This window comes from Scomber scombrus, chromosome 7 (assembly GCF_963691925.1).
Source record: "Scomber scombrus chromosome 7, fScoSco1.1, whole genome shotgun sequence".
In the NCBI taxonomy this organism is placed as follows: domain Eukaryota; kingdom Metazoa; phylum Chordata; class Actinopteri; order Scombriformes; family Scombridae; genus Scomber; species Scomber scombrus.
In genome coordinates, this window is record NC_084976.1 from 17,499,641 (window position 1) to 17,524,735 (window position 25,095).

Sequence of the window (25,095 nt, forward strand, 5' to 3'; positions counted from 1 at the left end):
GAAAAACAGGTGTAAATATTACATGATGCAACAATGCAGCCTTGTTGTCGCATATTTACATACTTGATAACAGAGTACTATAGTAATCCTACTCCGGTTGAAAGCCATCCCAAATAAACACAACAAACTGCTGTGTGACTAAATAAGCCTGTGGACATTTTAACTGAGGTTATTTTGTCACACACACTGTTACCTAGGACAAGAATGGACATCCTGGCTCAACAACTTAGCGCTGTTGTGTAAGCCAGAATTCAGACTTGTTATTTTGACCTGGTCTGGTCTTTTTTGGTGGGAGAAAATTGAAAAACAAAAGCAAAAACAAAAAGTTCTAAGTAGTAATAAGTTCTACTGAATTCTTGAAAAGGGTATTTATATCAGTAACCTCTAATCTAAAAGAGGTCACAGTAAAAATCCACTTATAATGACTGCAAACTAAACACTGTTTTAGCCATGAATCCAAAAAAATGTGATGTTATTTTGCTTATTATATATATATATATATATGTATATATGATTGATATATATGATTTTAAATCATGTTGTACCATCATCATTACAATATTTAGAAAAAACTACAACAAAAGTTGTATTTTTTTTGGTTCACATTCTGTTTAATTCATGAAACTGAGCAGTGGCACGGAAAAACCAGTAACAACCTGCCAACTAGGGGCATGACATTCTCCAATCAGGGCAGGCAATGTGAGGAATCCCAGTGCTTTCACTGAAAAGGGTAAACAAGCCGACCACCAAAGACAACCAGTTGGCTGACAGACACAGGTCAGACAGGGGGAGGGAGGGAGGTAGAGCGGGGTGCACATGAAATGAGGTGGACTCTGTTGGCAACAGGGAGGCATGCGAGTTTTATCGGAAGTGAGCCAAAGTTTTGGGGTGTAAGACAAAAGCGGCGTGGGCAGTGTTTTGGTTAGTATGAAACTGGGGCAAGTGGGCACTGTTTTGCTGTAGCCCGCGGGTAATGTTTTGGCGGGACCGGCTGTGAGTGTGTGTGTGGTGGCGGCAGTGGGTATGAGAGGAGGAGCTCTGATGGTCTGGTCTGTCAGCATGCCAGGACCACATTCTCATCCTGCTGCTGTTGAAAGGGGCTGTAAAGACATAAACAGGCCCAGTGGGATTAGGGCCCACTCGGAGGAGTGATCAGGGGGGATTTGCTGCCCGGCGGGCACACAATGGCACTGTCCTGTAACACACAAACACACACTACACATGCTCAATGGCAACGTTGCACAACAGACCCAAGCCTACATAAATCTGATTAGAACTCCCTTTTGTTTGAGAAGCAGCACCGGGGTTAACAGAGGCTAGTCTCGCCGCAGGCCCTGTTTGATAGGACAGGGGGTGTGTGGACGTTGGCGGGACGGCAAAGAGAAAGACTGGGGGCACGTTGTGTTGTGGCGGCGTGTTTCCACGTGTGTGAAGCCCCAGACAGAGGGGGAGGGTCATGGCTGTGTGTGGAAGCACAAAAACAGGATGAATAAAGGGTTTTTTCCCCCCCTCGATGTGTGTGATTCTGAGTCAGCTGATGATGGTGGATGGAGACAGGATCTAAGCTAATATGAGACAACAACAACACTGGCATGCAGACACAAAGACTGCTAGCCGGTTTGAACCTGTTCAAATAATCTGACTCAGAAAAATGGAAGCACTGGGAGTACAAAGCACAAACAAGGCTCTATAGTTGAATATCAAATGGTTAGTTGCAGAAATGTCTGGAACTTTCTTCACATTTCCATCCCACTATTTCTCCACAGTGCCGGCTCTAGCCCAGGCTACAGCCATGCCTCTTCTGGAAGAGACCACTCTGCCAAAAGAGCACCCACCCACTGTTCCTGTGGTCATCATAGGTAATCATTTTGCCCTTAACCTCTAACAGTTTCACACTGTGGCCCTAATTTTACACATACTTACTGCATCACCTAAAGTTTGCATGCATTACCATGATGTTAATCTATCACTTTCCCAAACCTGGGTCTGTTTTCAGGCAATGGGCCATCAGGTATTTGTCTGTCATACCTGCTGAGTGGATACAAGCCTTACCTGGACACGGCATCAGTCCACCCGAATCCTATACTATACAGAAAACTGCAGGAGACCAAGCACCTACCCATCACTGAACAGGTGAAAACACGTACTGCTCATGCATTAATATGCACAGTCAATTTGGTTGTCATAATTGGGTCATTTGGGTGTCATAATTGGGTCTTTCTTTCTAAAGGACCTGGAATATTTGAGTGAAGGTCTTGAGGGGAGGTCAAGGAACCCAGTGGCTGTACTGTTTGACACACTACTGCACCCCAATGCTGACTTTGGCTATGAGTTCCCCCCTGTCCTTCAGTGGAGGAGGGACAAACAACAACACATTCCACATCTTGTCTTGGGGAGGGCAACGCCTGGAGGTGCCTGGCATGTAAGCAACTCCAAATAATCTTAATCCTTGAAACTATCCCCATCCAAATGTTGTGCTTTTGTCCTTTGAATTAACATTGTCATACGTTTTCTGTTGTCACTCTCTGTTCTCCTCAGGCAATGGAAGGCTCCATGCTGACTATTAGTCTTGGCATCTGGATGGAGCTTCCTGGGGTCAATTACAGAGACTTGACCAACGGAAAACGAAGGTACTGGAAGAGGACAAGGTTGACAGCAAAGACATGGCTTATGCCACAGTTTAAGTCTGTGCTACTTCTCTGCTCATCATCTGCTCTCTTCTCTGTAGGGATGTAACCAGTGACAGAGCCAGTCCAGAAGAGATCTCATCCTACTACCGTAACTATGTGAAGCTAAAGGGCTTCCAAAAGAATTTTGCTGACAACACCTACGTGACCTCCGTCCAGAAACTCTGCCGGGGGCACGAGGGAGAAGGTCTGGAAAATGGTCACAATGATGAAATAGAAGGACAGGTGGGAGATGGTGGGAATGAGGGCTTTGAGGGAAGTGGTGGGGGGGCTCTCTGGGAAGTGAGGGGATACCAACAGGTGCAGAACGACACTCATGTCCCCTTCTCTCTGTTTGCCGAGAATGTAGTTCTGGCCACCGGTGCCTCTGATTCACCGGTTCGATTAAATGTTGAGGGGGAGGACCTTCCTTTTGTATTCCACAGCATCTCAGACCTGGGCTTGGCAGTGAGCCTTAGAAAACTGGATATGAACTCCGATCCAGTTTTAATCGTTGGTGCTGGTTTAAGTGCTGCTGATGCAGTTCTGTGTGCTTACAACAGCAACATCAGAGTGCTGCATGTCTTTCGTAAGAGTGTAGACGACCCAGACCTCATCTTCAAACAGCTGCCCAAGACCCTGTACCCAGAATACCACAAAGTCTACAACATGATGTGCTCTCAGACCTACACAAGCGTGGCTCCCTCCTCTGCTTCAAACAGACCCCAGGCAGTGAGTATTGCTTCTTCAGTTTGTGCCAAGATGTGCCCAAAGCCTCAGCTTACCACAGGTAACATGGCTGGTAATGCTGGTGTCAGCCTGTTTCCTGATTACACCAGTTTCCCTGAACACTGTGTGGTGTCCTTCCAGTCTGACATGAAGTGTTTGCTGCAGGGGAACAACTCCCTGAAGGCATTCAAGATCTCCATGGCCCTGGTGCTGATCGGGACCAATCCAAACCTGTTTTTCTTGAAGGGGCAGGGCCAGTACTTGGGTCAGGATCCAACCAAACCCATCTCTTGCAAGCAGAACCCCATTGACATCCACCCCTACACTTTTGAGTGTACCAAGGAGCCAGGTCTGTTTGCCATGGGCCCGCTGGTGGGAGACAACTTTGTTCGCTTTTTGAAGGGCGGCGCTTTAGGCATTTCCTCCTGTCTGCTGAAGAGACTCAAGAAGAAGGGGAAGCTCATCAGCAATGGAGGAAATAACTTAATTTGAAAAGATGATGGAGAAGAGAGTGCATGTTGGTCGCAGGGCACAGATTTCAAGTGCTTTCACCAACTGATGTAAAAGGTGAAGAGTTTTACAAGAGTTTTAATGTTTTAATCATTAATGCAGTGTTTTTTCATCAAAGCTACAGCATTTTTACAACTTCGTGAGACCAAAAAGACAATGGATGTACACTAATTAGTTTCGAAAGAAACAAAAAACAGCTTTCAAGAGTCTTGTCTGACTTCATAAGAAGTCCTCAGAAGTCCAAGCTACCGTGTGCCAATGTTTTCTAGTCAATCTGTAACCTCACAACTGAATGGGACCTTATTTTCATCAGGGTTATTTATTTGTTCACCATGTGTCTTTCAATCCATCTACTAACAACACTTTATTTAGTTTAGCCCTTTAGGAGAGGAAATGGTCAGAAGTATAAAGCACCATAATCCTCCACGGAACATAAAGCTATACTTCTGAAAGTGATCGACGCTCACGGAGCAACCTGTGGTCCCACTTACAAATGTATTATTTCATAGAGTGTGACCCAACAAGTTCATGGCTAGCAATCTTTACGTTCCTGATTATTCTGAGCCTATCATTGTTTTTTTTTTTTTTAGTCTCTGATGATTCTTTATTTAGCTGCTATTATAGGTAGTTTTAGCCATATATCTAAAAAAAAAGTTAAAAGAGTAATAAATCTGACCTGTTTCTTTAGTTGTAGTGCCACTGAGAGGCTTTCTATGCAAATAATTTCCCTCACATATCTGAATGTATATTCATGGATGCCCATTGCTAATTTGACTGTAAGCAATAAGTTTGAATTCAAGTGACCTGGCAAAAGAGATAGCCAATAAAGGACCATTCTGGTGTTCTTTTTATATTATCTTCATAAAGGTATTCAAAATGATGAAAATCTTTGCAGTTTTTGTTTTGTTTACATCTATACCCAGAAAAAATCATCATAGCATTAAATGCACATAATCCTTTTCATAATAATATTTACTTTCTGTTTCTTTTCTGAGTAGAAAGCTATGAAGGCTTCTGCCGTTTCGCCGCCAACTCTAAATTCTGACCTAAGGAAGCTTCTCACCAAATCATGAACTCACTGCACCAGCTGTGCATGCTTTAAACTGCATTACTGCACAATGATAAATTTAGACAAAATAAAGATAGAGATAGTGTTCACTGTGAGGGTTCTTCAGTGGTGAAATGCAATTTGTAGAAAATAAAACAAAAAACACCAGCATGGTCCTTTAACCTCAGCCTTTTAAGATAATTGCCAATTATAGCAATGCTATGATACAGTGAAAACAAAAATCATAATTTTTGCATTAATTCCAATTATCTAGATGCCACAATTACAATACAATTCAGGCAGAGTCAGTGCCAGGCAGCTCATCTGAATCAAAGCCAAAATTACATATCAATATCTATTAACGATCATCTATCACTGTAGTCATCATAGGTTTTTCTTAAAAATGTGAAACATGGTACACTCTCTGTTTACCATCCAATTTAGATTTCTTTCTGAGTTTTTTGGCAATGCCTGCTGAAAATGATTATTCCAGATCAACTTCCCACCATCATTCTCATCCAAGTGAAGAACATTAATTAAATACGTAGACAGGTGATTTACCAAATGATACAATCAATATCAGAAGACCTTGTTTTCCCCCGATGTTGCCCAGCTGTACATGTATGTATCTATAGCTGTATAATTCTGCTATTTCTTTATACAGCTTCACAGTAAACACTCACTACTGTTTCATTAAGTGCCAAATAACGGCTGAGAGGTTCTGAGCAGTGACAGTAGCAATCCATCTTCTTTTTCTGCCATCTTTTCAGTTATTTAAACACTGTCTGCAACAAATGTGTCGCCAATTTTTCGTGCTGCTCAAACACAACTCATGGTTTGTTTATTATGATCTGACATTTTGATCCCTGAATATAACATGGTAGTCAGAGTAAGCGTTTGGGGGGGTGCATTACTTAGTAACATGTTACTGTAGTCACATTACTTTTACACTAACAAAGTAGTATAACACATAACTGTTTAATTTTTGATAATCATATAACAGTTAATTAGTGAAAATGTTGTTACTGGTGTTTAATATTGAATTTCAGCTGAATTATTCCTTGATGCTTCTTTCACTGATTTCTGAATATTGTTTTGATATAAATATGAAATATATGCATGCAGGCATGAACTATTGCCTAGCAGCAGCTGCTGTGAGCAGAGGACAGAGAAGTGCTATAATGACACACATGGGAGGAGTTAGGCCAGTACATTACAGTACATACAAGAACCACAGAGGAAACCGGCTGTTTCAGCAGTGGAGATAACTCTCATTATAGTTTTGAATTTACTATAATGATTAAAATTTCAACCTTTTACATCCAGGTCAGCCACACGTGTCCATCACTGTCAACTCAAAGAGCTTAACGGGTTTATATTGTGTCCATTCATAAAATTTACATTTTTAAAACAGATTTTTATGGATGCTAGAAAGCAACCTATATAGTATTTAGTAGAAATTTTGCTTTTATCACAAAGTAATAGGCAATATAATCCCACTGCAATTTAGAGAAAAGAACTGTGCTTAAAGGCCAGTCTCCTACTACCTGTTGCCATCCTGCTGCCCATGAAAGGAACAGACTTGCACAATTCAAGTCAACTCTCAGCTCGTACATGGCTGTGAATATGAAGGAACAGGTGGGCCTCAACTGTCTGCACAACAACGGCCAAGATAAATTTTGGCATGATGACTTACTATCTGAACAGTTTCAGATATGTAAAAGTGCCTAAAGGGGTGGCTCATCAGAGAACATTTGAGAAATAACACTTGAATCTTTCTCCTCTTACCCACTCGACAAGTTTCTAGTTCAGCTAAACCAGGGCACACATGGGGTCTTAACGTCAAAGCAAAGAAAAAGCTGCTTACAGCATGTAGAGTTTTAAGGCTCTCTTGTACAACTGAAGAGTTTTTAATGTTTTGTATGCCGTATTTTTTATTATTGACAAATAAAAACTTTGAGAAAAAGCTCTGAACATGAGACATTTTGTTACATTACTTGCTGTCAATGGTTTAATTAGGGGACAGTATAAAGTCATTAGCAATGACTGGTTAAGACCGAACAGGAGGAACACCAAAATATAACATTTTTAAACATTTCTTATCATTTGAGCAGTTATCAAGAGTTAACTACAATGTAACTGTCAACATTATGGTTGATATACAGACAACACAAATTATCGGTCAAATGATTTCTTGAGTCCGTCACATACTTCCTGTGCCTTTGAAATGATTTCCCCTCTGGACGACTTCAAGATGAAGTCACTTCATCTTCTCTTGGTTAGTTTGGTGGGGTTGTACCTGAAAAGACAGACACAGACACACAGACACACACACAGACACACACACAGACACACACACACACACACACACACACAGTTTTATCTCCATGTCAGAATGAGCTTTTAACATTCCTCATGGATTCCTCAATGTCCTTAGAGGGATTTTGAACAAACAATAAAAACAGCCCAAATTGAGCGCTGTAAAACATGGACAGTGTTTGAACAGCTTAAAGCAAACAGGCTTCCTATAAACCACGTCTGGACACTTCGTTTAGACCTACCAAAAAAATAGCGGATTGTTTTCTTAGCAGCAGAGTCTGTTCCCCGGCTACGCATGACTGACTGAGCATGACTCAGTGATCAAACAGCTCGGCCTTGACACACACGCACACATACACGCACACCAAATCAATCTCAGACTGTCTCTTTTCTGCTTAGTCAAAGAAAACACACCAGCAGCGGCAAAAGCATCAGCGCCAGCTTACATCACCTCTGTTACCGTGGCAACCGTTGTGACAAAAGAATGACTAAGTTCTGATTGGTTAAACCAAAGCTACAGTAGCCCAATATCCATAATTCTCAGTTAATTATGCTGCATGTCTGCACATGATTATAATGACTGAGGCTGACAGACAGACAAGAGAAGGTACCAGGTAACATATACCAAATGATGGGAAAAAAAACAAGTTAGATACAAGCTTTCTATAAACTTAGGTCTAAATCAGAGAGGAAGCTAATAACATTCATACCTTTCTGGCCAGAAAGAGGACACACATTACATCATACTAAGGCAAAAAGGAAACCATTAACATTAACTATAGTTTCTCAGTTTAATCTCATGAACTCCGCTCGGACACCAGCATCCACTAGTTAAGCCCCTCTTGCTTCCTTGCCTCGCTACATCACACCCCTTTATGATATTGCCTGAATCAAGAGGACCTTGTGTTAACGAAATATGGAGTGTGCAAATGTCCTATTTTGGAAATCAGGAAACATTTTACAATTGTCAGAGTGTGTGCTATCTTCTTTAAGGCAAGTATTCACTGGTATTTTGTTTACAGTACCATACTGACACCCTGACCTTTACAGACAAAACCACAGGACATTATTGAGACTGAATAAAAAAAGTTTTTCCCATTTTTATTGACTTCAAAAAACTTATGGTCTGATTCTCTATCACCTGGAGTGTTTTTGACACTTTTACAAGAAACTTTGAGAGGTTTCTTTTATGGCGAAACCACATTTGTGCATATAGTCACTGTGGTACTAGAGCTACGTTCATTTTTTATCATTTAAAAGCACAATTCATACTAAATAACATGCCTTAATTTATGACTTAAGTTTTGAGCTCCCTAATGAATCCTAATTGGTTCTGAGAAATTCCCAATTACAGTACACTGAATATGCAAGTCCCCCTTTTGCTAATGTTACATCCAAACTAAACTAAAGTAGCAGAAACATCTCAACTCATCAATAATAAAGCCAGTATGATAAACAGTATGTTTCACTGTCTACTGTGAACTCATCTAATATAAATAAATCCTAAGTAAAATGAAATGGTTTTGGGAAGCACAGCTCAACCTATGAACCTAACAGACATGTGACAGGTCTTTCCTGGGATGACATCGTTACTCCACATGGTCTTCTAACACAAAATGAGATCCAGTTTCTCACCTGAAGAGGTCATCGCCTACTGACTCCTCCCGTCTGGTCTGACGCTCCTCCTGAAACAAACACTCAAATCATGAATGGAAAGCTCGATCATATCACAGACAGATGTTGGGACTCAAGAGTGATAATAGTACCTCAGCTGCATCTTTCAGGAACTCATCCAGATCAGAGTTCTTGCCCTTGTTGTGAACCAGCAGATCAGACCCTCCAATGATGCGTGGTGAGCTATATGTACCTGGAACTTGCATCTGTCACATGCACATAAGAACATTAATGTGAAAAAAAGGAAATTATTTTGTAAATGAGGCAACCTTTGTTGGAGCTTTTCTGTTATTTGCATTGAGGTTTGGACATTTGATTTTGAACATATTAAACTTATTTTGATATTACTCACTACAGCTAATTATTTAGACTGTTTCTGAATTTCAGAAGAGGCTCTATTGTGTGTTTCAGTTGTACAAGTTGAGTCTTGGTCTCACCTTACGGAAGCATTTGAAGTTCTTTGCGTAGCCGTTGCCCTGCGTCTGTTGTGGTTTGGTTTTGGGAGGTGCGTTCATAGTGAGAGATCTAAACTCCACCAAAATCAGCTTTTTAGGAAGGTCTTCTTCAATCTTTGATTCCTGCAAAACAGCACATTAAGAACTCAACTTCTGTCTGATGAAGAGTTGATATTTTTTGTAGTGTCACAGTCACGTGGTTGTCTACTAAACACTGTATCTAATCAAAGCTGTTGGAGGCAGACGCCATGTGAAAGGAGGAGGGAAACATCAAAGCACAAACATTTCCACCATCCTTGTAGTATTTTGGCTTAGGTTCTGTCAGCATTTATATTTTAACCTGAATTAACTGAAACCAACGCCAAGCTGTGAGCAGTCAGTGTCGATTAGTGATGCACCAGAGGATGCTCAGCCATGCTTCCAACCACCCAGCATGAATGAGGCAACACAGAGGGAAACAAGGACTCACTGGGGTTCAGGTAAGACCAGCATCCTTTACTCAGTAGTTGTAGTTTGTTGAGGCCTGTTAGTAGCTGGTACAGCTGTGAGGCTTAGTGTTAATTAATTCCCCTAGATGAAAAAACTAATCATTTCTCCAGTTCGAGCTGTGCTATGACACTAACACAGATGATTCTGCAGAATATTGAAGAAAACAGCAGTACAACTGCAACACTGTGTTTAGGCAGTTTTATCATACGTGAATCTCAAATGGTTTACAATGCTGTGCTGACATTTTTTCACAGTAGTTCAGTTTAAACTATTCCTCGCTGATTCCTTCAGCCTTGGAGAGACGGAATACAGAGCAACAAATGCAGCGGGTAGACACTCTTATAGTTCTTAGATGCCAGTAAACACTGAAATTTGAGATGAGGCTCTGAGATTGAACTGAAGTGAATCTGGGAGCTGCATCAGACTATTTTGAAGTGCCAGTTAGTACATTGTTGGCTTTCAGCCACAGGAGATAATAGGTTTGTTTACTGACAGGCCTGTTTCGGCAAATATTAAAGCTAGGAAATATAGCAGCAAGATAAAGCTAGAAACTTGTACTTATTCAACACGAGAAAGAGAAATAAGCCTTACTTGGGCCTCCTGTTTGATCGTAACAGGTTTCATAGGTGCCTCAGTCTTTTCTTCAGATTGAATAATCTCTGCTTTCAGTAGATCTAAATCCTATAAGAAAAAAATGGGTGAAAAATGTAATGTGATAATGAAAAATAATTGACTATAAAAGAAAAGTGATACAATCTTATGAGCTAGATGGATGAACAAAACAACACTGACAAAGTTATAGTAAAACCTCTTTCCTCACCTCAATGAAAGACTGCTCGTCCTCTTCAAAAGGTTTTAAGTTCTGGTTTTTACTGGCAGATGACACCTTTGGAGGTTTTCTGGACTCATGATTTGTTGTCCTGTTTTCTGATGGATAAAGCGGCTCGGTCTTGATGGACACAATATGCTGTTCAGTTTGTTGGCTCTGGCCCTTATTTGTACCCGATTCTTTTTTCAGGCCCACCTGCAGCCTTTGGTTGGTTACTCCACTTTCTTCTCGTTGGACTCGTTGCCTTTTGCTTGAAGATAAGGCCTCCATAGTAGTTAAAGCCTGTTTATTTTCAGTTGATCTGTGCATTCTTGCTTGTGGGCCTTGGTTACCTGACGGTTGCTCATCAAACCAATCCATATCCTCAGACATTATAGACTCCAGTTCATCTATCTGTATCTCCTCTTCCTTCCCCTTCCTCTTTCTGCTCAGTGATTCCCTCTTGGCAGCATGGGAGACTCTGTCTGAGGGAGCCTCTGACCGTCCAGTGAACAGATCAGCTGCTGACCCCAGTGGAGTCTGGGACGTGGCTGCAGGGACTCTGTCTGAACGTGCAGAAATTTCTTTAGATGTGACTGATGTGTCTGAAGCCTGTAGGCTGAAGGATGATTCAAGGACAGGCCGCTTTGGCTCGGACATCACAGCAGAGAGCTCATCCTCCAGAGGCCTTGATGAACGGGTGAAAGGAAGAAACACTTTTAGACATTGTTACACAAATTATCCAAATAACGTGTTAAATTGTATTATAGTATTTCAGACTATGTTCACATTTTCATCCTAGTCAATAATTATCAAAATAAGTACTGGCTTACAATGACTATTGTCTAAAGCACAGATATAGATGATGATGTATTTTTCTAAAATGCTTGTCCTGGTTAGAGTTACAGGCGCTTAGTATTATGTCTGTTTTTATTGCAGTCATTCAAAGGTATGTTTATTGTAGTTGTGAAAGACCATTCTACAGTAAGTGCGGATTGATTGAAGTCTGCCCTACTTTACCAGTACGAAAACATGCAGACTGAAATGGTCCAAAGAGCAGATGTTTACCTTTTCTTGTGTACTGGCTGAAAGAAGCTGGTGAGAGATGACTGTTTCTGTGGGGAAGTTTGTGCAGAATTTTTCTGGGGCGACTGCTTCTGTAGAAACGTCTTCATACCACCATTGGTCTTAGGAAGAGATGTCTGGAACCCCTTGCCATTACTGCCACCTCCTGAAAGTGCAAAAAATGTATTTTAAAGAATATTTCTTACAGAATTACAGGAGTCATGAATTATTAAAAATGTAAAACTTGTGTCTTTCTGCAGTAACTACCAGGCCACCTCAAAACATGTTTAAAACATAATCAAATATGAGAGGTGGAGCACATTAAATACTTTTCCTAATCACTGTCAATATACAATTGTAACATCACAACTTTATAAACCCTTTACAACAATATATGTAAAATATATCCTAAGCCATATAAAAACGAAATCTACAAACAGTGTGTTGTTCAAAGTGTTTCACTTACAAACATTTACAATTAGGAGGAATTATGTGTAGTTACAGCAGAGCCTCATGTTACATTTCACAGTGTAATCTTCTCAGTTCCACAAAGGTTTTATTTAAAATGAGAAGAGGTAATGGATTAGGAATTATGTGAGTACTCAGACTTTACTGGAATTGGAAGAGAAAATCGGTGCATCATTAATACATTCATGCATCTACCTATCAGTTTGGACTCAGGCTTCTTCCTCTGGGAGTCTGTGTTCTCCACAGTGTTGAATGATGAGCTCATTGTGTCAGCCACGATGAACTGAGTGGCTATTTTCTGAGCTGTGAGTGTAGATCGACCAAGCTGACTGGTTTTCTGGTTTGGCCTCTTCTCGGGAGTCTCTCCTACCGTTGTCACCCTGGACACCTCACAAAGCTCTGTCCTGATAAATAAAGAAAATAACACATCAGACAGACTTTCTGCAGCAGACAGAAGAATAGAAAGTCTGATCAACTTTAACTGATTGTCTGTAGAAGTGTGTTTGTACCTTTGTGATGTCTCTGTGTTAGCTGCATACGCTGTGATGTTCTGAGACGCCGCAGGTAACACGGTCTCATCCACCGCTACGTGTTGTGACAGAGAAGCACTTGGTATTCTAGGTGCCACCTTTGATGCTGATTCTAAAACACAAACAAACATTTATAAAAAAATGAAATAATCAATACTGAGAAATAAAGACAGTGCTGCTTTTGTACAAAAACGAAAAAAACAGAGCTTCATAACAACCTACAGTAGTTTGTAATCAGTCTGTTTCCCCACCTGAGTCTGGTATTACACTGGATGGATTGCAGTACTTGTCACAGGAAGCGTAAATGGCAGCCAACCCAATTTCAGACTCTGTGATGACCCGAAGGCCTTTCCTGAGTCGATGGAAAAAGGAGACTTAGGACAGGTTATACAGTGTTCACAAATCTTTACCTACACAAGTAAATTGCCAAAACACACTTTGATGTGTGTTGCTGCAGAGGAGTTTGTGCAAACCTTTGAACAATATTCTTCACAGAGTTTGTCCAGTCTGTGGTCGAAGGAGGAAGCAGAGTTTGGGAGCTGCCAGATGTAACATCGACCACGCAGCTCTGTGGAGACTCCAGCAGGTCGCGGGGCAGGAAACCCTCCTCCAGCAGCTGGCTCCTGCCACCTCCAAAACTCACTGCAGCACTCAGACGCTTAAGCTGTAAACAACATAGAAGAGCAGCAGTTATATAATCATACAGTTAATCTGCACTGTAGATCAGAGAGATGGAGAGAATGACTGTTCTCCTACTTACAATAAAATACTTCAGATCATCTTATTCTGTTGTATCCTAGCTGTAGTTTAAGGCTGTCTGTTTCACTCTCATTCTAATTGAAGGCTCAAGTCTTTCAGTGACTCATCAATAATTTAGTTATAAAAGCTTTATTATAAGGGCTGCTGCTTAATTCCAGCTCATTTTTCTGCATTTCAGCATGGTGATATACAACCTCATCATGAAACATCTCTGTTGGATGTCTGCTCTGATTATTTAGCTTACTACTCTACTGGAAGATGATACGTGAACAGTCACAGTTTTTGAACTCTGGCTCGTGATGGGTATTTTTCCTTACGTTAGACATTTTATAGTTGAGATGATTCATAAAGTAATCTCTTAAATAATAGATAGATCCATCAAAAGTGAAAATAATCGTTCATTGTTGTTCATGTGTATACCAGGCTCTCCAGTGGAGCAGTAAGTCTCCCAGAGGGCCCCAGTAGTGCTGACTGCCTGGCAACTCACACTCAACTGATAAACATAAAGCTCACAAGATCATGTGACTTTCCATAACATTTGGAGCTAATGGCTGAAAAACAAGCAGGGGTGTTGGTCAATTATGCAGCATGTTACAAGAGCTCATTTTTATATTCTCCCTCAGGAGTTTTGTTATCCTTTACTGAAGAGGGTAACTAACTACAGAACAATCATAACTGATCATCACAGTGCAGCCATTATTGTTACTTCCTCATACAAACACAACTCAAGTGGTTACCTAGTGGTTTGCAGAGCATGACAATAGTATCAGGTTATCACGAATAAGAAAGGCGACAAACCTGTTTAGCATTGAGAAAAATGAAGATCTTTCCGTTGAACAGCTGTTTGCGCTCCGGAACCGCTCTGAGGTTAACATCCTCTTTAATCAAGCTGGGCTCATCGATCTCAGGGGTGAAACTTAAAAACAATGAGCAGCATTGATGATATAATGTATGGTTCAGTGTAGCCTCTGATGTTCAATTCAGCCAAAGTGCAAATGTGTGTGCATGCGATGGGTTATTTTGTACCTCTCAGCTTTAGGAGCAGGTAACTTTTGCTGAATGTCTCTGCTGAGCTCTGAGAAGAACTCCGGCTTCACAATGGGACGACAGCACAGCAGAGCAGCAATAGTCTGATTAAAAAACAGAAAGCACATCATCACAGAGTCAGGGGGGAACACATCACATGTGCTAACGAGGATACAAAGTCTGGTCCTGACCTTAATGGTGACTTTAACAGAATGCATGGCCAGGTGGGTGCAGTCAGGAGACCACGAGTTGACTACCTTTCCACCCAAAGACAGCAGGGCCTGAGAGAGTGACACCTTGCCTTCATTGTCCAAACACGAAGAACACACCACTAGCTTCAGATGATCCACACTGAAGTGGAAAAGAGACAGTAAAGGAGAGTCATAATGCGGAATAAATGAAATTTGTATTCACTGTATGATATACTCTGCTCTTCTAAATTTGGTGAAATTAAAAAAAAATTTCAGTGGCAATTAGTGATTTCAAAACATAAAATCATGGTTCTTTCATGTAAAACATAACTAATCAGGTCTCACTTCAGTTACAAACCTGAATTTGCTGTGAAAAACCCCAAATGTGATACTGTCCCCTGACTTCAGGTTCACTGGTGTGTTCTCTGACAGGCGCTGGCTGTTCACGAAGGTGCCGTACTTAGAGGTGTCCTTAACAGTCAGAGTCTAAGAGTAAAATACATGAGGGCAACTTATGACATTGTCCAACTGGCAAAACGCCTTGTTGTTCAATTATCCGCATCTCAACCAATCTTAATCAAGAAACCCCTAAAATAAACCTGAGATGGAAATGTATCATAAGCTCATAAAACAAAAACTGGTCTTAAAAATGTGTAGATTATTTTTTGACAGTTTTACTCAAAGGAAGCCCTTATGTATAGCTAAACAGTATTACATTTGACCATGTGGACACATTTTACTAGTTTTAGATATGCAGGACCAGTGCAATAGCACCCTCTGCTGTCTGAAAGTGTCACAAAACACAAATGATCAAACTAATGTTCATCGCACAGCTGATATAAAATGATTAGAGTATTTTCTAATTGTAATTTGTGTCAGATGTCACTTTGTCAGAAATCTCACTATATTTGTCAGTAATTGATACTACAGAAAATTATAATTCAAAATCAGAATAAAGAAATCAGCTGTATTGTTATTATTAGTATATGGTTGTAAGTATTGATTCAACTGTCTATATCTTTGGAATAGCACAATATATATTCTATTGATAATGAATTGGCAGCACAGCATTCTCTGCAGCACATATTCAGTTCCTATAAAGAATAAACTATATATGGAAATTCTCTTGCCATATAACCCTCTCATTTATCCTCTTTTTCTCACCTGGTCAGTAGCAGTGAGATGAGCGTGAGCCCGGCTGATGGACTGATCGTTGGGCAGGATGATCTCACAGTTCTTGCGCCCCACCGTGTATTCCTTACTGGAGGAGAGATAGTGGATCTCACCTGTGAGTGACACAAAGCAAGTTATCGAACTTCTAATATATACGATTACAAACATTAGCCATACAGTAACATAGCAAGCTGACAAATATCTTGTGTTGTATGCATATGACTTTTTAAACGTGTGCCAATTCATCTCCCACAACACAAAATGTTTTAACATCGTAAGAGTGAAGGTTTAAACTTGATGAAGCTATGATGAGGACTGACATTTAATACACATAATAAAAGCAGAATAATATCATAGTGTAAGATCAGTCCCAAAATGTGATGATGATTAAATTGTTTTAAAATATCTCTCACACAGAACTCAGGCTGTAGTTTTCAACAGTTCCAAGTCAATTCATGGTCCTCTTTTATTTACCATATAAACAATATCATCTCTGCAACCCCAAATTGTACAGTACATTTTTAGCAGATGACGCTATTTTATATGCCACCAGCTCTTCTTTTAATCAGGCCTTTGCAAATCTGAAGTCTGCTTTTGGTTTACATTTCTTACATACTTTTGGTTACATTTCATATCTCTTTCATCAAACATTTATTTTAAATTCTGGCAAAACTAAATGTAAGTTATTCTCTAGGTCACCTAAGAGTATCCAGCCTTCTGTCCATGTCCAAACCCTTCAGGGTTCTGAAATTGAAACTGTTGAATGTTACAATTTGAAACTCTGGCTGGACACTAGACTCACTTTTAAGACTCATGTGGAACACCTATGAAGTGAACTGAAGATCAAAATTGGATTTTTGTATAGAAACAAATCACTTTTCTCTTCTGCTAGTAAAAAGACTACTGTGCACTCTACAACTCTGTCTGCGCTTGATTATGGTGGTATTTATTTATGCAATATTGTATAAATAAATACTTCTCCCGCTTGGCTCTGTGTATCACAGTACACTGCGCTTCATCACAGGTAATACATTCCTCACCCACCCTCATTCCTTAACAAACAGAAGGTAGCAGCATTGATGTTGATAAGGCTCTACTGCAAAAACTACCTAATTACCTCTTCTCATAGGTTACATTTAAATACAGTACTGACATTTTAACTTTAGCTGAACCTGTTCACCCAGAACTTGGAAAAAGTGGGTTCAAATACTTTGTTATGTACAAATGGGATCAGCTGCAACACATATTAAGTAACATCCTCTTATTTCACTTGAACATTTTAAAAGATTGTATTTATATACTTGCAAGCACACTTCCCACAATTCGCTTTTCTGAATTGTGGAAAATGTAGTGTAGGCTACGTTTATGAATTATGTGTGCATCTGTCTATGTTTAAATGGTTAATGCTACTTTTACATTCCTAATTAAAATGTTTAACAATTTATTATTTATAAATTTCTTTCAAGGGACTGCAAATAAATGTAAATAAAAGTAAATACTGTACATCTCTTCATACTAAAGTTACTTAATGATGATTAATCTAATTACTGTCAAAACTTCATCATACCCACGCAGTGAGTCTCCACCTATGTTGTCAAACCTTCAGTCACATTACCAACATGAGACACAGACAGTTCATTATCTAAATGTTGTTGTTTTTTTAATCATTAATCTGAACTCTGATAATGAAGCTAAGTGAGGAAGTTAACTTCAACCCAACGAGTAGGTTAGAAACTTAACGACAGACGGAATTACCTCCAGGCTGCAAGGCTGTCAGTATCCACATGTTACTTCTTTATGTTGGTTTGTTAGCAATGAAAATCCCCAGTGAGTAAGAAGTAATGTCACATTTTAAGACAAGCAGCACATTTCAGACACCATCAACAAAGTGGACGTCCACAGCGCGCCATCGTATGACGACAAAATGCTGCGCCGCTTCCTCCTCCTCTTCCTCTTCCTCTTTGTAGTTAGGGTAGCCCACAGACCTGCTCGTGAGCGTTTTATTTTGTCTTTTTTCATCTGTTCTCACTGAGGAGTGAGCTTATGTGGCATATGAACTTTTCAGAAAGGTGCTGGTTGCTCTTTTTTCAGGCAACCGGCCATAGATAGGCCGTCTTCCTGTGCTCAAAACCATGGATGTATTACAGAAGCCATGAAAGTTTTTAGATCCTCCTAACGTTCATTTATAGTTGTAATGTGTACATTTTCCTTTCATATACATTTTTTACTTTAATGTACCCAGATTTTATACGGTTTAGTACGTTACGTTTATGTCAATTTAAAAGAAGTATTACAGGAGCTCTTATACTGCCTCCATGTGTCAAACTAATTGACAGCAGCCTAAAAATAACAAATAGCTTAAAAAAACCAAAGGGCCTGTCTGTCATACATCTTGCCTGTATTATCTTCTGATTTCCTTGAAGTCTTGTCCTGCCCTCAGCAGTGGTTTCAAACTGCTTTTCTGCCCTGTCGATTATATTTCTTAATGTATTCCTCTCTGAATTATATGTACTACAATGCATGATGTGTTGTAATGATTTTATTTGATTCATTTTGTAAATCCCCCTTTCATACAAAGTGCTCAAAGTGCTTTACAGCAAAACAAATTACATTATTACAAGTGTTTCACATGAAAATGACCCCAAAAACATTCATGTAAGATAAGAAGGAAATAAAATTCAGTTGATAACATAAATAGAAATAAATCAAAATGAAATGAGAGTGCAATGTATAGGAATGTGTGCTTCAGTGGTGGTAATTTGAGACTTAGTAAGTGAAAACTCAGAAAGTATTATGCCTGTGTACACAATCCATAAATTGCCACCTCAGTCTCTGAAACCTTAAACAAACAGAACCTTCCTTTTTTAATCCTCCTTAAGTTTACCCCTTAATGTCCTCACACGGATTTGACCTCACAGTGGGTCTTATCTGTGTCAGGTGTAACCCGCAACTGACCTGGGAGAAAAGCTGGCATGATTAAAGATAAAGGCATGAATCAGTCTTTCTGAATCTTTTTGATTTATAAAGGACCGTACTTTAGCTATGCTTCTAAGGTTAAAAAAATAATGTTTTCGTCACCTTGTTAAAGTGGGACCTGAAGATACACATAATGCCAAGACTTTTAACATTAGATTCTCAGTTTTGTCCTCATTTAACTTTAAGAAATTGTTGCTCATCTTCCTGAGTCTGACACATTTTATTGACTTTTCCCCATTAAAAATAACACGGATTGAAAACCTGCATGCCTGAACCCTAATCTTGAAATGATCACCTCCTCTCTGTGGTTATGAGTACAAGTCTGTTTCCACCCAATACACTTAAACAGAAACTCTATCATCCAACTGTTTTCAGAATTAAACATTGAGAAACTAACTATATCCCCCTCTTCCTGTAAGCCCCAAGACAAAACAAGTCTATTTCAAAATAATATTTTAATAATATTTATCCATCAATTGATTTGCTAAGACTGACATTTAATTCACAGCTATTGATTTATTTTTCTTATTGATGATTCTATTCTGTAAATAGATTTAAATTAATTTAAATTGTACATTTTATTTTAATATTATTTTGTTTATTTTATTATTTCCTCGCTTTTGTTCTATTTTTATTCTTTATTTTTCTCTGTTGCATTTGTGGGTACCAACACCAAGACACATTCTTTGTCTGCTCATCTGCTAATAAAACTGATTCTTATCCTGAAAACATCATGCACAGAGCCCACTGATTCTGTGTCATGAACCAACTTTAAAAACTGTCATCTGAAGACAATCCTCTCTTCAGGCCTTGCTTCTCTTAAATCCAGTTAGAGTCACATGCAGTCTCCTAAATGTTTGTAGACATTGATTTATACGCCCAATATCTTTGGAATAGCACAATATAAATTATCTTTTTGGCTGGATTCCCTATTTAATATTATATATTATATTTTATATTTTTCATTACTACTGTATATTATCGAGCAAGGAGGTAATTAGTCAGATCAATAAATAAGTACCATAATTAAGTGAATGAAGACTAAAATATTAAACATGGAGATGTTTATTCATCTTAAAACATGAATCTGAAACAAACCAGACATTTAGACCGCTTATCAACAACAAACATCAAAAACAACATTTTTCAATTGTGAAATAATAAATATAAACAGATATGTCCTGTGATAGTTATTTGCAGATTTCCTTTGTAAAATTCAACACAGTTTGGTGTCTGACAAACAACAAGATAAAATTAAACTCACTTCCTTTATCTATTAATTCCAAAATTAACATAATCTATTGCTTTCCTTTGGGTTATTTGCTGGACTTAAAATAAAGGATCATTGTCAGATTTCCACGGCTGGCCTGCAGCTGGTCTCAGACGGCCTCGTCCCCAGAGGCAGGGTAGCTTACGATTGGCTCTCATCACTGCTACGCTAGCACAAGAGTCTGGCTTACGGATAACCTCACACCAGTCTGGATAGTCCATCGGTTTAGATCCACTGTTGGGAAGATCAGCGTCACATTAGAGTGTATATGCTATCAATCAATCAATCAATCTTTATTTGTATAGTGCCAAATCACAACAAAGTCATCTCAAGGCACTTTACACGTTACATTATGCTACATCCAAATAAAAGCTTTTTGGGGGTTTAATGCAAAGAAACTTACTGGTCACAGCATCCTACTCCAAAAGGCTCCATGCAGACACACTGGTAACAATCACTGGTTATCCAGCTTTCTCCTATCCCATATACTTCACCCATGTGTTCACAGCTCCCTGAAAATATAAAATATAAGGTATTGTGATGCATACAGTGGTGCAAGAGGTACTCAGATCAGTACGCAGTCAAAGTAGAGACACTATAATGTAAAATATATTCTATTACAACTAAAATGAATGTAACAGTCCCTTTCCTACTATTACACTGTTATTTTAGTTTTACCGATGCATTAATGTGTAAGCTACATATCTATAATTTGGTAGTTTATGTTATATCTATGCATCATATTTTACAAATGTATCATGTTTTGAATATAAAACCTAAATGTAATGAGTAGTTAATAACTACAGCTGTCAAATAAGTGTAGTGGAATCAGTGAAGTAGAAGTATAAATTATAGCATAAAGTATAGTACAAGTAGCTTAAAACTGTACCATGCACACTCATTTACACTGTACAGTACCTTTGGTGTTAAAGAAGCACTCTCCGCTGTTATACACAGAAAGACATGGCACACTGGCACTGAGGACGAATAGCAAAGCCAAGAGCGCACTTCCTGTTGTGTTTGCCATGTCTAAAAAGAAGCAGTGCACATATTTTAAAAACTAAACAAAAAACATCATAATCAGATGAGAGTCTAATTGTTTGTCTTACCTATTTAGAAGTTTCCACTATGTCATATAAAAACTCTCCCTCACTGTTTTTTCTTTCAGTCCCTCTCTTTCTGCTCTTCTTGCTTTCATTCACGCACCGTGTCGTTTCTCTGTTTCCTTTTTCTTCCCTTTCGGCTCTCCGTGTCTCCTCTTCGGTGCCCCTCTTGAACTGGTGCACTATCTCACTGCTGTGGGCTCAGATATTTATACCCCACCAGCATGTCTTTATCCCTGTGCTGATTTCCACTTTCTTCTTGGTATTTGTCCACCCCCCCCCCCTTCTCTTTGTCTTCACTGCTCATTAATTGTCATTCTATATCTGCACGCACACATACAGTATGCACACACACAGATAGCCATTATTATTACAATGTTCGTCATTCCCGTCTTGTACTGCTTTGCAGAAATTGCCCCAGAGTATACAGTGTGCACTCTTTCAGATAACATTTGTCTCATTGGGTGCCCTTTGACCTTATCTGTAGATCACACTGGTGACACCAGCCAGTGGTCTTTTGTCCTGCACAGGAGCAGCATGCGTGTGTACACATGAACCTTTGACCCATGCTCATCATCCAGATGCATGCATACATATTTTAATTTTAAAAAAAAGCTTAAAAGCACATTTGAAGAATGCCAAATTTTTAGCTTTTCTTGTTAAATATCTCTATTGTTTTCAAAGAGAGATGCCAAGGATGTGTTTTGTATTTCTCTTACAAATGACTTGCAATACATTGATGCACATCACTTGCTAAATTCAATTTCATATCAGATTCTTAATGAGTCATCATGCAAATTAAATGATCTAATGGTTGCTAATACTCTTACATGATTCAGTGAACTTTTCATTTTTAATTTTAGTTTTTAAATTCTCTTTGATGTGGTATGTTTTTGCGTCATTGTAGGCTGTTATTTTGAGGAGCAGGGAAGGGTGCAGGAGGAAGAGGTTTTTTCATGTTGGAGGATGGGTTTCAGTGTTTTCTTTCTTTGTGCTTGGATTTGTTTGAATAAACCACCCTGAGTGCTATGATAACATGCACTCATACTCACACACACACACACACACACACACACACACACACACACACACACACACACACACACACACACACACACACACACATAAACACACACACACACACACTCACACACACACACACACACACACACACACACACACACACACGCACACACGCACACACACACACACACACACACACACACACACACACACACACACACACACACACACACACACACACATATTTGCTTGTCACTTTTGCGGTGATTTCATTGACTCATTGCCTGAAGGCAAACCTGCCTTTATCTACCTATTAATTTATCTCACACAGAATATTTCTGCAAACTGAGAGTGTGACCTCCATATAAAATTGGGCAACCACCCCCAACAGGATCAAAAGACTAAAAATGTAATCTGAAACTGGTTATCCTACAGATCAGACCAGCTAAATAGAAACACATACACACACCCACAGACGCCCTCTAGTGCTCCAACATTCACATCCCCCTGACTATTTCCCTTCATGCTGCTCAGTTGGACTCACATAGCTCCTTTGCACCCAAACCTGTTCATCCAGTTTCTTTGTTACAATAATTCTGACAATGGTATGTATGTTTTTAAAACAGGAAATGTTACAATCTCATATTGTGTACGTAGTTCTGAAATACAAGTGAATTTGTCATTTTGTGACAGCAGTTTGTTATCTGCATTTTCATATTGTGTATTCTGAAAAAGGATAGAAGCATATTATTTCTCACATCAGTGCCCTTACAGTCCTGTGCACATTAGGATGCAACTTATTACGCTTCCTTAGAAAATGGACTGTTATGCAATAAAATGCCCTTTGAACATTTACCAGGAGGGAGGAAGTTTCATTAGCCAAAAGTCTAAAAGCATCTTCCCGCTATGTAAAATCAGTTAATTCAAGTATAAGAATAATCTGAAGCATGTAGCTCACCATGTCTGATGCAATTTGACGTGAATCATGCATGTGGATTGCAATAATGATTCACTACAGATGATGTTAATAGGGCATCAGACTTTATTTGTGGCCTGCATGGATAAAATCACAGATGATACATTATGACTAATAATAACAGCAGAGGCAAAGAACAGCTGGCAAATCAAAATGATTGATAATTTTTTGATAATCAAAAAATTATCAATAAAAAAAATGTTTGTAAAGAGGAGAAACAGAGACTAATGACTGGCTTATCTTTGCTCTCTGAAAAAGACAGTAAAGGTTGGTATCAAGTTTGACTTTGTTGACGCCTGTTTGCTCACAGAGCAGGATGTAATCACATGCCTAGATTCCATTGTACAATAAAGTCAGTTGTCAGTCGTGTGTGTGGGTGGCTGTGTTTGATAAAGAGAGAGTAAGAGAACATGTAAACACTGAAACTTGACATTCAGGTTAATTTTTATTTGTTTTAATGCAGAACAGAAAGAGAAATGTAATAATTATTTGTTAATTTTACTTACTTATTTCTGCATTTAATCTCTGACAATAAAGTACAACCATACTAATAATGTACTACTTGTCTACATTGTCTCCACCGAAGCTATTGCAATTAAAACAAGTGAAGTTATGATGATATTTTACAATATCTAGTGACACATAATGACATAACAAAGTTTACAGTCCAAAACCATTTTACCTTAACGTCTTACTTCATGGGTCTTTTTTCCCAGTGATAGAACAAAAGGATCAGAAGTCAATGCCAGACTCTGTAGGAATATGTCTGATATTTAGTTGACATGGTCAAGCACAAGAACAACCGAATATCAAACATATCATACAGCCTCTGGCCAGTCAGAATCTCAGCTCATCGGACCAGCCTGTGGCAGATAAGAGAGACAAAACCATGAGAATAAATAAGGAAGTAACAGAGATAAATGCTGAGAACATTATACATCTTTTTTGTGGCTGAAAATAGGCTATTGACAATAGCCTGGCATGCATAAAGTATGTATACTGGTGAAAGACCTGAACAACCAGTCCAACACAAAAGGGATACAATGACAGGGCCTTGAGGGAAGGAGTCTCCAACACAGCATGTCAGTGATACTGGTGCAGAAGTATTATTTGCTATTGCAGGAGGGCTGAAGAGAGGAAGAGGCAAGAAACACTCCATAGTCTTGGCAAAAAAGTCACTCCAACATCACATGCAAATACAAATGTGAAGATACTTACCAAAACCCCTTTATCCATACACAGCATCCCAGGGTCCTGTCAGTAAAATAAGTTGTTTTGAGTAAAAATGTGACTAAGTAGAGTGTCAGTGCAGTTAAAAAATTGTTTTAAAAAAAGAAGGGAGAAAAAAAGTGTTTAATTAATATGAGTGGCTGTTAAATGTGTGTGAGAGCTGTGATCTCTGTGTGTATGAGTGATTCCTCAGAGGGACAGCATTTATATACAGTATGCTACCCTGTGAGTTTGGGGGGGACCACGTACACAACACACACATTCACACACACTCAGTGCCCCATGTAATTAGAGTTGTATTGATTAACTGCTGTGGCCTGCAGCCTTTCCTCCCCACATTAGCCTGATCAATAGATGTGATGTTCATCCTACTGTGAGCTCCCTCACACACTCTCTCTCTCTCTCACACACACACACACACACACATATAAAAGCATATATGACCGCAGATGCAGAGTCAAATAACTTTCAGTTATTGCCTGTAGGGAGGACAAACATGAACATATGACGGTCACTTCACTAGGTTACTCTGATACTAATATTTCCTTTAAAAATTAAAATATATCAAATGGCAAATATCTCAAATGATTACCTTTATAAAAGAATG

The 25,095-nt window shown here is 39.2% G+C and overlaps 3 protein-coding genes across 4 annotated transcripts; 1 reads left to right on the plus strand and 2 right to left on the minus strand.

Annotated features, from left to right (window-relative positions):
* The first annotated feature begins 1,771 nt into the window (after positions 1–1,771).
* osgin2 (oxidative stress induced growth inhibitor family member 2) lies at positions 1,772–3,887 on the plus strand. Its single transcript, XM_062422906.1, has 5 exons — positions 1,772–1,859; positions 1,997–2,133; positions 2,231–2,422; positions 2,539–2,630; positions 2,729–3,887. The coding sequence occupies exons 1-5, from the start codon at positions 1,793–1,795 to the stop codon at positions 3,885–3,887; spliced, it is 1,647 nt and encodes a 548-aa protein (XP_062278890.1). The 5' UTR covers positions 1,772–1,792.
* A 2,970-nt stretch (positions 3,888–6,857) lies between these two features.
* On the minus strand, positions 6,858–17,799 carry nbn (nibrin). Of its 2 annotated transcripts, none has more exons than XM_062422490.1 (17): positions 17,666–17,799; positions 15,902–16,023; positions 15,096–15,223; positions 14,804–14,897; positions 14,547–14,650; positions 14,319–14,436; positions 13,235–13,425; positions 13,013–13,113; positions 12,741–12,873; positions 12,427–12,635; positions 11,767–11,929; positions 10,711–11,386; positions 10,482–10,571; positions 9,384–9,524; positions 9,039–9,152; positions 8,908–8,957; positions 6,858–7,252 (listed from the first exon to the last, which is right to left on the minus strand). In XM_062422490.1, exons 1-17 carry the CDS (start codon positions 17,694–17,696, stop codon positions 7,219–7,221), a joined length of 2,499 nt encoding a protein of 832 aa, XP_062278474.1. In that variant the 5' UTR covers positions 17,697–17,799; the 3' UTR covers positions 6,858–7,218. The 2 variants fall into 2 exon arrangements, with proteins under 2 accessions (XP_062278474.1, XP_062278473.1); XM_062422489.1 differs by having other exon boundaries at positions 14,738–14,897.
* A 2,416-nt stretch (positions 17,800–20,215) lies between these two features.
* msmp2 (microseminoprotein, prostate associated 2) lies at positions 20,216–21,183 on the minus strand. Its single transcript, XM_062423408.1, has 3 exons — positions 21,075–21,183; positions 20,560–20,668; positions 20,216–20,390 (listed from the first exon to the last, which is right to left on the minus strand). The coding sequence occupies exons 1-3, from the start codon at positions 21,181–21,183 to the stop codon at positions 20,216–20,218; spliced, it is 393 nt and encodes a 130-aa protein (XP_062279392.1).
* Positions 21,184–25,095: the final 3,912 nt, after the last annotated feature.

What these genes read in the sequence shown, in the direction of transcription:
- msmp2 (XM_062423408.1), bottom strand. Translation starts at nt 21,183, where the DNA reads ATGGCAAACACAACAGGAAGTGCGCTCTTGGCTTTGCTATTCGTCCTC. An exon ending in GTGCTTCTTTAACACCAAAG is followed by an intron (nt 20,669 to 21,074) that starts GTACTGTACAGT and finishes TTATATTTTCAG; the next exon opens with GGAGCTGTGAACACATGGGT. An exon ending in GGAGTAGGATGCTGTGACCA is followed by an intron (nt 20,391 to 20,559) that starts GTAAGTTTCTTT and finishes TCTTCCCAACAG; the next exon opens with TGGATCTAAACCGATGGACT.
- nbn (XM_062422489.1), bottom strand. Translation starts at nt 17,696, where the DNA reads ATGTGGATACTGACAGCCTTGCAGCCTGGAG. An exon ending in AACACAGAGACATCACAAAG is followed by an intron (nt 12,636 to 12,740) that starts GTACAAACACAC and finishes TTTATTTATCAG; the next exon opens with GACAGAGCTTTGTGAGGTGT. An exon ending in CAGCCAGTACACAAGAAAAG is followed by an intron (nt 11,387 to 11,766) that starts GTAAACATCTGC and finishes CCGTTCATCAAG; the next exon opens with GCCTCTGGAGGATGAGCTCT.
- osgin2 (XM_062422906.1), top strand. Translation starts at nt 1,793, where the DNA reads ATGCCTCTTCTGGAAGAGACCACTCTGCCAAAAGAGCACCCACCCACT. An exon ending in ACCTACCCATCACTGAACAG is followed by an intron (nt 2,134 to 2,230) that starts GTGAAAACACGT and finishes TTCTTTCTAAAG; the next exon opens with GACCTGGAATATTTGAGTGA. An exon ending in TTGACCAACGGAAAACGAAG is followed by an intron (nt 2,631 to 2,728) that starts GTACTGGAAGAG and finishes TCTTCTCTGTAG; the next exon opens with GGATGTAACCAGTGACAGAG.